Here is a 13,708-nt window from a genome sequence, read left to right as displayed (position 1 = left end):
AATGAGTTGTCTACACGCGCTGCCTCGAATTCCTCAACACCAACTCTCTCCTCGACCCCCTCCAGTCTGGCTTCCGTCCCCTACATTCCACGGAAACTGCCCTCTCAAAGGTCACCAATGACCTCCTGCTTGCCAAAGCCAACGGCTCATACTCTATCCTAATCCTCCTCAACCTCTCAGCTGCCTTCATCACCATGGCCCACCCCCTTCTCAACACGCTATCCGACCTTGGCTTCAGACTCCGTCCTCGCCTGGTTCTCCTCTTATCTCTCCGGTCGTTCATTCTCAGTCTCTTCTGCAGGCTCCTCCTCCCCCTCCCATCCCCTTACTGTGGGGGTTCCCCAAGGTTCAGTTCTTGGTCCCCTTCTGTTTACAATCTACACTCACTCCCTTGGTGACCTCATTCGCTCCCACGGCTTCAACTATCATCTCTACGCTGATGACACCCAAACCTACATCTCTGCCCCTGCTCTCTCCCCCTCTCTCCAGGCTCGCATCTCCTGAATGAAGGTGAACAGGTTGCCCCACGGGGGGCTCACAGTCTTCATCCCAATTTTACAGATGAGGTCACTGAGGCACAGAGAAGTGAAGTGACTTGCCCAAAGTCACACGGCTGACAAGTGGTGGAGCCAGGACTTACATAGCTGTAATTCTATTTGTTCTGACGATTTTGACACCTGTCAACATGTTTTGTTTTGTTGTCTGTCCCCCTCCTAGACTGTCAGCCTGTTGTTGGGTAGCGACCATCTCTAGATGTTGCCAACTTGTACTTCCCAAGTGCTTAGTACAGTGCTCTGCACAGAGTAAGTGCTCAATATATGATTGAATGACTGAATGAATGAATGACTGCAGGGGCAGCTAGTCACATCAGAACCACCATCCAAAAGGCCCGGAGTACTGCTGGCAATATAGAGATTCTCTTCCTTACCCACTTAAACAAACCTGCAGAGGAGTGTCTTGAGGCACCAAGGCTGGTGGTAAGAGAATTGTTACAGCAGCTCAAAGGTAGCAAAAAAACAAAAATCATGAGGAAAGAGATTGCTCAGTTTTCACACCAAGTCCAAAAGCCAGGGTTCTGCGCCTGAGGCTCCTTTATTTTAAGAGAGACCCACGAAGGCCAAAGATGGAGAGGCCACCAATAAGGACTGCTCACCCCAGCGGCAAGCGCAAGATGAGTTACTGAACAAACCTCAGCATTTCAAAGACATTGATCTCACCTGCTATCGATGGAACTTGCTGGGACATAGCCCTGTTCCCCTAAATTCTGGGCGCTCCCAAAGGGCTGGGTGCTACTTCTATCAGTTGACTGGCCTGCATTTATCCCCAGGTTGGAGCCATCTAAGCTGGGAGGAACAGTCTGGTCCACTGAAACCTGCAAGGGGCAGGAAAAAGAAATCCTGAAACAATTGACACAATCATTTCTAACGCTTGCCAGTCCTCAAATCAGTTTCTACAAACTGGTCCCTTTTGAAGGGAAGGAGATAGAGACCAAAGTTCAACCCTGTTCTAGTATGTTAACCTCCCACTTGCAGAGCAAAAGGGCACTGCGAGACCAGCACAACAAAGTGTTCAATTGATCCAGACAAATGACCTTAATACAGATTTCATTGTGGGAGGAATTGCTTCTAGAACACTGACCCTTATGAAATTCAAACTAAAGTTAGCCTCATCCAAAAGAAGCAGCAGAAGAAACATGTCGGTCATCAGATGGGACTAGGGCGAATGTGAATCCTGACATTTGACAAAAATGAAATTCACTCTTCCCAGACTTCAATACTCCGTTTCTATGTGTTTTAGGGAACCAAATAGCATCTACTTCCTCTTCTCTGAAGTTTAAACAGTGGACCCTGCTTCTGTCCTGCTATTTTTATAGAGAAGACAACCGTGCTTCTTCCGAAAGAATGGCTTCATTCTTCTCTTGCAGACTCAATGATTCACTAAGACAATCATATATGTATTTAAGCCTTGTGGGCAGCGTTCCAGAACTACAAGATTCAGTGTGAGAAACTACAAATACTCACCATCATTTGCTCCTAACATGCATGATTCAGAGGAGCGGCACATGTTGGTAAAGTTTAATTAGAAGGGAATCTGAAGAACATTATGAAAATCCCGGTGGCAAGTTAATTTAGGGACAGGTTTGACTCCTCTAAAGCCTGCTGAGGGAGAGTCGAGATTCAGAGCTACTACTGTTTTCACTTGCCATCTTCTCGTATTTCCCTCCCAAACCACCTTCTCTATCTGCTGCAAAATTTCAAGGAGCATTTTCTCATGTTGCATTAGGTTTCTTCTGATGCTGCGGTCTACAGCAGCAGGCACTGCTCACAGAATTCCACAACAATGCTTCCCAGACACACTTAATCCTCTCCTGGAAAACTGGAAAAACAGCAGCGTCTAAGGTCTCAAGCTTTTGTCTGCCATTCAAGAGCAGTAAAAAACTGCACTTCACTCTCTCTCACTTGGAAGTGACAGGCCATGCATATGGTGTTTCCTGTTCTGAGTTATTCTCTCAGCCAGGTCTTTCATGACATCCTGCATCGCCCCGTGCTTTCACGATCAAAAGTCACAAAGGCTTTGAATCCGAACAGCTTGAAAGCAACTGGGCTACCAATAACCAGAACAACTGTGATATCTCAGGAATATTAGGAAGAACACTACGTCAACCTCAGCCAAACACGAACCCACAGCTAAGCTACTCTAAATCATACCCTAGGTAAGAAGCCATCTTCGGCATCTCTCGCCCATTCGCTCACCTTTTGAGCATCTCATTTTAATTTTCGTTTGTAGACCACTGCGTAACTCTGGCAAATGGCGGGCACGCACGATATCATGAAGCAGACAAAGCATCCCCGGTTCCCGAATCTGAGTTCTGCCGCTCCCTAGGCTAGAGTCAGTCCCCATGTGCACAGCACAACCTGGGGATTTGAGAGGACCTGGTTCAACTGACCTGTGGGTAGAAGGTGGAAGAGGCGGCACGTGGGCTGCGAACAAACTCCATAAAGAAGGCCCCATCCTGAAGGCATCAGAGGAGGAAGCAGCAGCAGCAGGGACAAGAAAGTAAAGACACGGAAATTTACACAAGTGGGTCATTACCATGGGGTGGGGAGGGAGGGATTGGAAGAAGGTAGAAGAGGAGAGAAAAAGGACGCCGAGGGGAGCAAAAAAGATCCGCCACCCAGCGAGACACGACATCCCAACATAGAGCATCGGCAGCAACTCAGACCCCGCTGGACAGACAACCTTCCTGCTGATCTGCCAAGCACACCTGGCTTTGATCACATCATGGTTTTGGTACTTTGGGGCTTTTCTTAGGTTTCCCATAAAATTCTGAAATTCTCAGTAAAGGGCAAAAGGAGGAGCAAAATGCAGTGAAAGGTAGATCCCTGCCTTTTTTTTGGTGAAGACCCCGCTGCCACTAAGAAATCAGTTACTCGAACTTCAAGAAGATACAATAGGACCGTTCTCCAAATTTGAATTCTTACCTGGGTGGAAGCAAGGTTCCAGGAAACGAAATCGTTTCATTATTTCCTTAATGACGGGGCTATGCATATGCTGTCTTATCACAACGTCTAAAGTACGTGCCATAGATCTTACCCAGATAGGTCCTATGCCAGCTATATTCCTTGGTGTTTCCTTTAGTTTTCTCAAAAAGCCTGCCCTGAGGTGACCTAGCTGCCTTTCACCTGCGGCAGGAAGGTAAAGGAGCTACTTACTCAGACGCTACCACGAAGGCAATCATTTACCCTTGTTTCTCAACACGCATTGTCTCTCAGCCGCCATCAGTCTCAGGGGGACACATACCAACAGCCTTCAATGACTGATTTAAATTATACATCAAAATTCACAGAGCATCCAGTGCAGGATACAGGTGTGGGTCACAATGACACAGTTCAAAATATTTTCACCAATTAGGAATAGGAAAGATGGCTTTTAGCAACCTTCAATTCAACAGCATCATTAAAGCACACCTAGACAATGCCAGTTGGTCTCAAATACATAAGAAAAGACATTCTGGGTCAGGTCCCGGACTCATTAAACAAGTACTCTGTCTCAGGTGGGTGCAACAGAGGATTTGGGGAAGGACAGTGTAATGACTGAATCCCTTCATGGCTGAAGATGTACCAAACATCTACCTTGACAAAATCTTTTTGGACTTATCTACAAATCTTTCTAACCCATCTCCAGGCTTTTAATATCCCAAACTTTTCCCGTTTACATTCTACACATCCAATTACCAATTTTGGACCTTTTTTCCATAAATTTATTCAAACTCTTCTTGAACCTATTGATAGTTTCTGTCTGCACAACTTCCTGAGGATTACAAATTTTTTTTATATTCATATACACATATCTATTGATCGATCGGTAAATACATCTCCTCTGCTTGTAAAAACTTTGCAGAACTTCAGTTATGCTCTGTTGATCCAAAGAACCCTAATTTTGGATAAAAAACGCCTGCCTCCTCCCATGGCTGCTTTGGTTGATTTTACTTTAGTCTACTATCCATTTGAGTTTTATTCAGTTTTTTTCCCCGCAGTTACAGTTCCCAAACTCATAATTACAGTGCTGCCAACCCCAGAGTGGCCACCTGTCATAAACATTTCTCAGGAACTGAAATATCCATCATTTTGAAAATCCATTTAAGAAAGACCATCGCCACTAAACATTGGCAAACAGGCTGGAGACAAAACTTGGCTGCTTTTATCAGGTGGGTAATGTGTCCTGAAACTAAATGTTTCATTTGGAGGCTGATGGGATTCACCCAGGACACACAAGACCACCTGCGAGTCTCCAAAACAACATCCATCTACACATCTCCCAAAAGACATGATAGTCTTCTTGATCTAAATTTTTACTTGATCTATCATCACATTATAAGTCAGCCAAGTATAGGCTGCCACATAGCAAGATGTGTTGCTGAAAATGTCAGTAAAAATATTCCGTTCTTCTGGCTTATCACTGTGTCATAGGTTTGTGCTGGCTCCACAAATCACCATCATTTTCTAGAGTTGGTGTTTCAGAGCCCAATTATATAACAAAGCAGCTTCTAGGTATTTTTCATGCTATTTCAATGTAGTGAAAAGTTTTCTTGTTACATTCTCCAGAATAAAACAGACTGCAGAAAACTGAATACAGAGTAGGAGTTTCTATGTTGCTTCTTGAGCTTCTCCTAAATCTCCTGCCCACTGCTTTTTGCTGTACCCTAAGGCTACATTGAGATTCTAAAGGACTCTTCAACTGACTGTCCTACAGATTTTAGTCGGGATCTTACCAGCAATAAAGAATGAAACTTCACTGTATCCTTCATAGTTAGCTTCTTACTCTTCCTCTTTTTTACAATATTTACTAAGCACTTACTATGTGCCAGGCACTGTACTAAGCACTGAGGTAGATACAAGCTAACCAGGTTGGACAAAGTCGATGTCCCGCATTTTACAAATGAGGCAACTGAGGCACCAAGAAGTGACTTGCCCAAGGTCACACAGCGGACATGGGGCTATTCCTAAGACTATTAAAACTATTACTGAATGGAATTCGTTGGTCAATCTCAAAGCTCCAAACTGATGTTGGAATCTGACTAGTGTACATCGGTCTAAATGGTTCCTACCTTGGCTCATCAAGGAACAAATCATATATTAGCCTAAGCAGAGATTTAGCACGAATGTTATTTAGTTGATGTCCAAAAGTGACCATGGTGGGAAAGGTTTATTGGTGAGCCTGAATAGAGTAACAGTAAGTTCAAAGTCTAGTGACCTGAGGCCTCTTTTCCCTATATCAAGTCAGGGAATTTTCCAATATAACCTGGACATGAGCAACTTAGGCTAAGCTGACTCTTTTACCTTGCGAGGACTGTCCAAGTAAGTGGGTGTGATAGCAATACTGCTACTCTCCATTGACTGTACAGAATTCTTTCCAACATGCAGTGCTCCTTGTTGATCTCCCAGGGATCTAAAAATAAGAGTAAAACAAAATCTATAAGCCTTATTACAGATCTTGTTTTCTAGGATACTACACTAGCCAGGATGGAAAACCTTTGCTCATCATGAAGTATCTAGGATGCTGTTTTTTCATCAATCGTATTTATTGAGCGGTTACTGTGTGCAGAGCACTGTATTAAACATTAGCTGAAATTCTCAACTGGTAGAGCCTGAACATTTGCCCAGCAGGCCCAATGGTTTAACCAGTATATTAGTACCATACATTTCCCACCCTCCCCAATTTTGTTGGCTAGTTTAAAAATTATTTCATAGTGAAACACAAAGGAAAATGTTTAATTTTCTTAGTTTAAAACTTCCTCAAAAAGTTACATTTATGCCACCTTGCTAAATGTGACAATCATTCTAATACCATATGAAGAGAGATGGGACTGAAACAGTTAAGAGTTTACATTTATCTACACTCTTCCACCACAGAAACAAACAGAGAGGGCGGGATGCTTAGAGTTAGCCAGACAATGCCTATATTACATTCAACAAGTCAGCTTAATTTGCCATACCTAAATGCTACCTTCAAAATCCTCCTCCACGATTTCATCTGTTCTTGCCTTGATCAATCAATCAATCGTATTTACTGAGCGCTTACTGTGTGCAGAGCACTGTACTAAGCGCTTGGGAAGTACAAGCTGGCAACATATAGAGACGGCCCCTACCCAACAGTGGGCTCACAGTCTAGAAGGGGGAGACAGAGAACAAAACCAAACATACTAACAAAATAAAATAAATAGAATAGATAGGTACCAGTAAAATAAATAAATAGAGTAATGAAAGGGTTTACTAATTGTGCTGTTGCAGGGATGGGAAGAATCCAGAATCTGATTTGCCAACTGGTTGGTGGCCTGAGAGGCCAGGGTTTTGCCCAGGGATACTCCTAACTAAAGACAGACACAGCCAACCACTTCTGCACCCCCCAGCTCCTACTATGCCCAACAACCCTGGACTGCTGACGGAATCCATGGTGAGTCTGGGGCCAGTTTGGAGCCGTCATGTGGACTATTGGAAAGACCACAGGCCTAGGAGTCACAGGACCTGGGCTCTAAGCCCAATCAATCAATCAATCATGTTTATTGAGCGCTTACTGTGTGCAGAGCACTGTACTAAGCGCTTGGGAAGTACAAGCCGGCAACATATAGAGACAGTCCCTACCCAACAGTGGGCTCACAGTCTAGAAGATGCCCACGTCATCCCCCTGGCCTGGAATGCCCTCCCTCTGCCCATCCGCCAAGCTAGCTCTCTTCCTCCCTTCAAGGCCCTGCTGAGAGCTCACCTCCTCCAGGAGGCCTTCCCAGACTGAGCCCCTTCCTTCCTCTCCCCCTCGTCCCCCTCTCCATCCCCCCCATCTTACCTCCTTCCCTTCCCCACAGCACCTGTATATATGCATATGTTTGCACATATTTATGACTCTATTTATTTATTTATTTATTTTACTTGTACATATCTATTCTATTTATTTCATTTTGTTAGTATGTTTGGTTTTGTTCTCTGTCTCCCCCTTTTAGACTGTGAGCCCACTGTTGGGTAGGGACTGTCTCTATATGTTGCCAATTTGTACTTCCCAAGCACTTAGTACAGTGCTCTGCCCATAGTAAGCACTCAATAAATACGATTGATGATGATGATAATAGAAGAAGCAGCCCAGTTTTGCCACTGCTGTGTGACCTTGGGCAAGTCACTTAACTTATTGTCCTTATCTGTAAAATGCGGAGGAAATACCTGCTCTCTCTCCCTCTTTGACTGTGAGCCCCATGTGGGACAGGGACAGTTTCTGACCTAGTGCTCTGTACAGGGCTTGGCACATACCAGTCTTTTGGACTGTGAGCCCACTGTTGGGTAGGGACTGTCTCTATATGTTGCCAACTTGTACTTCCCAAGCGCTTAGTACAGTGCTCTGCACACAGTAAGCGCTCAGTAAACATGATTGATGATGATGATGATGATACCATAAGTGCTTTACCACAATTACTACTATTATTAGCTACAGCCACTTTTTTATGGTATTTGTTAAGTGCTTACCATGTCCCGGGCACTGTTCTAAACGCTAGGGTAAATACAGGGTAATCGGATCCTACAAGTAGGATCACAGTCAATCCCAATTTTACAGATGAGATAACAGACACACAGAAGTGAAGTGACTTGCCCAAGGTCACACAGCAGACAAGCGGTGGAGCCGGGATTAGAACCCAGTCCTTCTGATTCCCAGGCCCAAGCTCTAGCCACTGTCATTCAAACTCCCTGCTCTCCTGCCTTCACTGGGAAAGATGAGAGGAGTTTATAATAATAATAATGGCATTTATTAAGCGCTTACTATGTGCAAGGCACTGTTCTAAGCACTGGGGGTATACAAGGTGATCAGGTTGTCCCCCAGGGGGCTCACAGTCTTCATCCCCATTTTACAGATGAGGTACCTGAGGCCCAGAGAAGTGACTTGCCCAAAGTCACACAGCTGACAAGAGGCAGAGCCAGGATTCGAACCCATGACCTCTGACTCCAAAGTCCGTGCTCTTTCCACTGAGCCACGCTGCTTCTCTAGTTTATGTAGGACAAGGTTTTTAAAATCCTGTGTGTGGCGTGCCAACCCAAACAATTTCTCATTCCTGCATAACTGGGTACTAACAAGAGTGCACAGAAGCAGTAATATATCACTATAGCACAGGGCCCCCTCTCCCATGGCAGCTGACAGTGCTTAGTAATAACAATAATGATGGCATTTATTAAGCGCTTACTATGTGCAAAGCACTGTTCTAAGCGCCGGGGGGGGGTGGTTATAAGGTGATCAGGTTGTCCCATGGGGGCTCACAGTTTTAATCCCCATTTTACAGATGAGGGAACTGAGGCACAGAGAAGTTAAGTGACTGGCCCAAAGTCACACAGCTGACAATTGGCGGAGCTGAGATCATCATCATCATCATCAATCATATTTATTGAGCGCTTGCTATGTGCAGAGCACTGTACTAAGCGCTTGGGAAGTACAAATTGGCAACATATAGAGACAGTCCCTACCCAACAGTGGGCTCACAGTCTAAAAGGGGAAGAACCACGAGATTTGAACCCACGACCTCTGACTCCAAAGCCCGGGCTCCTTCCACTGCGCCACGCTGCTTCTCTAGTACAGTGCTCTGCACACAGTAAGCGCTCAATAAATACGACTGAATGAATGAAAGCTGGCCACAATATGCAAGTTTGAGGAGCGACAATTAGACAAATGGGCACCACTACAGAAGATATTTCAGTCCACTCTCAATGTCCTCCCCTCAGCTCCCCCGCCACCATCCCTTCCCAAACATCTGGGACAACTGAGGCTGCATTCAAGGTTTACAGGTCACCTTAAGCTCCGCCGCAGAAGGTGTATATTGCATCGTCAGAAGCTGCCCATAGTTCATCCCTGCTTCCACGTGGTTTTTAGAGCTGAGTGGTTCGGGTGACCTTCCCGCTCGGATACTCACTTCTGACTGGCTTCCATTTCCAGCAAGGCAGAGAGCGCCGAGGTTCCCTTCTTCCCCACTGGTGGTCCAGGGAGTTCGAGGGAGTGGGTGGAGATGGGGCCAGCCATCTGCAGGCCTTTCATAGTGGTCCCTTTCTAAGGGGGAAGAGATGAAAACTCCCATCAGGCTACAGCTAGTTTTCTCAGAAAATGCTTCTGCCAAGCTCTTGCCTCTCAAATTCTGCTTGGCTATATACCTCATAATCATCCCTCCAAAGACAGCCAAAAACACTGGTCAAGTCCCACAAACTGTCACTTGAATTTCCGGTGGTCTTCCCTCTCTCTAAGGAATGCAGGATAAATAAACAATTGGGAATTCTAAGCCTACAGCAAAAGTTACCAACATGGAGTGGCAACTTCTGAAACAACTGCCCCTTTACGGTCTCATAAGTGTTCCTTCCAGAACTGTAGGCTGATACTTTATTCCTTCCAAATGCAATACACACGGTCTCTCCTTGTACCTTCCTTCTAGTCCCAGTGGGAAGAATGGAACGGAATTGAGGCCTGTCTCCAGTATAAACAAGGCTTTCAGTACATTTTTCATGGAACCCAGAGCCAAAGTTGAATGTACAAATGTTTCATCCCCAGCTGAGAGAAACATCTGGTCATTGCAACCTCACCTCCCTCTGCATCTTCAACCTGACAACACCAGGGCTGAGGAATTCTTGCCTGCCCTCAGCATGCTCTGCGCATGCCACACCTGTATAAAAGGTTTTGCTGTACCTTCTCAGCCCCTCTTCACCTCCAGAGCCGAATGAAACCTCCGACATTTGTAGCCTTGCCTCCGTGTGTGCTTTTCCCTGCCACCAGCTCTCTTCCACACCACTAAGTAGAACCCATCCCGCCCTGCTTTCCACCACCCCAGAAGGAATGAGGTGAACGCACGAGGCCTCATATAGTCTCAGGAAAGCTAATGGCTGCATAGTCATTGCTGTGGACAAAGAATCATGAGGAGAAATTCCGTTCCTTTAATCACAAGTCCTTACTGACTTTTATTTTGTGTACGGCATATTTGCCCTTGTCCCTTATGCTGTTTGAATGGTTTAATAATAATAATGATGGTATTTGTTAAGCGCTTACTGTGTGCCAAGCACTGGGGCAATCAGGTTGTCCCACGTGGGGCTCACAGACTTAATCCCCATTTTTCAGATGAGGTAACAGGCACAGAGAAGTTAAGTGACTTTAAGTGGCAGAGCTGGGATTAGAGCCCACGTCCTGACTCCCAAACCCACGCTCTTTCCACTAGCCACGCTGCTTCTCGGTGTGTGTCTGGAGTCTTCCCTGGCCCCTGCTCCCACACACATCTATATTCATATGTTCCTCGAGGGACAGGGTCCAAGTCTAATTCCTACCTGTATACTCTTTCCCAACAGAGTGCTCTTCCCTCAGTAAACGCTTAATAAATACCATTACAACTTAAAGCACGTCGCCAGGCAGCAGGAAGAGATTTTCTCTTGATAGGGATCGTCTTAGAAAAAGGCTGCCCCTTCCAAAATTCGACTTCCTTGAAGCGGGAGGAATTCCAACCAGGTCAAAAAGGGTCTCCTCACCCGGATCATGCGATCTGATCGATGACGCCTACGAATCCGGTTCAAGCCTTCCATGAAACGGATAAAGCCATCTAAGAGCTGCCACTCTTCCTCATCAGAGCGGGGCTTGTCCCCGTAGATGTCACAGTGTGACTCGCCCTCGGTGATGCGCTTAGTGGCGGTGATGCAGGCAGGAAGCAGCAGGAAGCGGGTCCTCCAGAACTTCAGAGACTCAATTAAGCTACGGAAGATAAAATGAGAGAGTAAAATGGGGGCCCGAAAGAGAAGGGCAGCTTGCTTTCTCCCTAAAGCTTCCTTAAATGAACAGGGCTTGACTGTCAAATAATTCCCCAACACTGTTACTATGGTGTGCATACCTTTATAGTATATAGCCCTATTTTAGATGAATTCACGTACGTGGACATAATTACATAATTTAAGATCCACGGACAAAGACCATGTTGGCTCTTTCTTTTGTTGTCCTCCATTTCTAAAAACTGAAAGGTACATTCAATAAATTAATTTTTTACAATGATTACAAGTGATCTGGTACTGAGCTGATGGAATGAAAAAGCAACAGGGTGAAAACACAGAGAGAACAGATAATGTTCCGAGCATCTGACGGAGAAGGTGCCTCCTTACTCCCCACATCCCTTAAAGAGCACATCTCCTTTGAACTAATCAATTTCTGTTGGGGCAATATTGATTAACAAGGGAATTAGCAAGAGGTAGCAACAGAAAGCAAAGCCCCATATCTGACCTGAAGTCCTCAGAGCCAGCAGAGCAGATATACTGATCTAAATAATTCCACTTATACTCCTCCAGTCGTTCGTGGGAGAACTCCACCCAGCAAGAGACGAATTCGGAGTCTGAATGGGAGGGACACAAGCTGTAGGTGTAATTGATCTGGGCAGACTCATACGGGTACCTGAAAATAAATCAGATCTAACCTCAGGATGTTTAGCAGCATAAAGAGATCTTTCCTATTGCTCCCTTCCAGTAGCGGACTACAGTCTTCCGGGTAAAACCCAGTTCTCACTAAGGAGTCAGGTCTTGCCCTGATAGAAAGTGGAAACGTGTGTGATTCAAATATACTCACTTGGGTAGGTACCGGGTGACGGTGATGATTTTATCCTTCAGCGTTACTTTGTGAAAAGTACGACCCATGCTCAGCCAGTATTGGTCTTGCTCCTCGGGGCGGTTACGAGACACAAGCCCTGACAGAAAGAGACACACAGAACTTCCTTTTTTCCTAGCTTAAAATCACTCTACCACAACAGGCAGACAGGCTGCGCATACCTAAAGGCCTACATTTGAAAGCTCTCTTTGTGGAAAATGGAAGTGTCACGTAAAATTCTTGAAACTCAAATGACCCTTTCCTGAGGTACATCTTTGAGACCTTAAATGATTTTGCTGACTGTGGAGCCATGTAGCACTTCTCAACTTTCGGCTACAGCAATCTTATTGGCAGACAGGACATATACTCTATCATCCTCTGCCTTCTTTGGCAGGATATCCCTCTATTAAGCAAGCTCTGGAAATAGAATGAAAAGTTGGGGGCAGTGGGAGAGACACGGACTTGGAGAAAGAAGGCAGTGAAGAACCAGAGGTATCCACAGCAGAAAATGTTAGCCTTTCCCACATTAAGTGAAGAGAGGGCTACGGAGTAAAGAGAAAACATTGTCCTGTTTAGCTTGAGGTGGGGAATTAGCCTTCTTAAAAATACAGAGAAAAGGACTTAGGGATGGGTTGTGGGGGAAAAGGGGACAAGGGGACGAGAGAGAGAAGGGGAGTAGGGTGGGAGAGGGACTGGTGCTATCAGTGTAAGCTTAGAGGAAGAAGCTTTGGAATCAATGGTGCAGGAAGTGGTGCAGCGTGGCTCAGTGGAAAGAGCCCGGGCTTTGGAGTCAGAGGTCACGGGTTCAAATCCCGGCTCTGCCAATTGTCAGCTGTGTGACTTTGGGCAAGTCACTTTAACTTCTCTGTGCCTCAGTTCCCTCATCTGTAAAATGGGGGTTAAGACTGTGAGCCCCCCTGTGGGACAACCTGATCACCTTGTATCCTCCCCAGCGCTTAGAACAGTGCTTTTTGCACATAGTAAGCGCTTAATAAATGCCATTATTATTATTATTAAGTGGTGGTGAAGGGGTGTGGTAGATGTCATTTGTCCGGCTGATAATAGGAGTGTCTGCTCGCTAAGTGTGGCGTTCATTAAATAGGAGGCCACCTAATGGACTGCACTAGTGAATTCACTGAGACACTTCCTGAAAGCAGAGGATGGTTACAATAGTGACGAAACACTTGCTGTAGAGAGGAGGTGCGTACGTATCTTCTAATAATTATGGCACTTGTTAGGTGCTAAAGGAGACACAAGATAGGTTGGACACAGTTCCCGTCACAAATGAGGCTCCCCATCTAAGTAGGAGGGAGAACAGGTAGTGAATCCTCATTTTACAGATGAGGAAACTGAGGCCCAGAGCAGTTAAGGACTAAAGTCACAGAGCAGTCCAGTGGCAGGACTGGGATTAGAACTCAGGTCCTCTGAGTCCCAGGCCCATGATCGTTCCACTAGGCCACCCTGCTTCTAATGTGGGCGATATGGATTAATTCAACCTGAAGGCAAACAGCTGGTATAGCCAAAGGAAGCAGGGAGAGAAGAACATTTAATCAGTCAATAAATCGATGGTATTTATTTAGCACTT

General features: G+C 45.5%; 1 protein-coding gene across 6 annotated transcripts in view; it reads right to left on the bottom strand.

Moving 5' to 3' along the window:
- Positions 1 to 13,708, bottom strand: part of DEPDC5 (DEP domain containing 5, GATOR1 subcomplex subunit) — a 90,064-nt gene that overhangs the window by 21,976 nt on the left and 54,380 nt on the right. For 4 of the 6 annotated variants that reach the window (XM_038762438.1, XM_038762440.1, XM_038762439.1 and 1 more), the window contains 7 exons: positions 12,106 to 12,223; positions 11,767 to 11,934; positions 11,028 to 11,247; positions 9,440 to 9,573; positions 5,841 to 5,949; positions 2,948 to 3,013; positions 1,218 to 1,372 (listed from right to left, as the gene is read on the bottom strand). In XM_038762438.1, the coding sequence (XP_038618366.1) occupies positions 1,218 to 1,372; positions 2,948 to 3,013; positions 5,841 to 5,949; positions 9,440 to 9,573; positions 11,028 to 11,247; positions 11,767 to 11,934; positions 12,106 to 12,223 (970 nt within the window). Of the gene's footprint in view, positions 1 to 1,217; positions 1,373 to 2,947; positions 3,014 to 5,840; positions 5,950 to 9,439; positions 9,574 to 11,027; positions 11,248 to 11,766; positions 11,935 to 12,105; positions 12,224 to 13,708 lie in introns of those variants that run through there. The other 2 variants (XM_038762441.1, XR_005455336.1) reach the window with 2 other exon arrangements.

The sequence above is a fragment of the Tachyglossus aculeatus genome, chromosome 21, assembly GCF_015852505.1.
Source record: "Tachyglossus aculeatus isolate mTacAcu1 chromosome 21, mTacAcu1.pri, whole genome shotgun sequence".
NCBI lineage: Eukaryota > Metazoa > Chordata > Mammalia > Monotremata > Tachyglossidae > Tachyglossus > Tachyglossus aculeatus.
The sequence above is the reverse complement of the archived record's forward strand: the minus strand, read 5'-3'. Positions and strand labels throughout refer to the sequence as shown.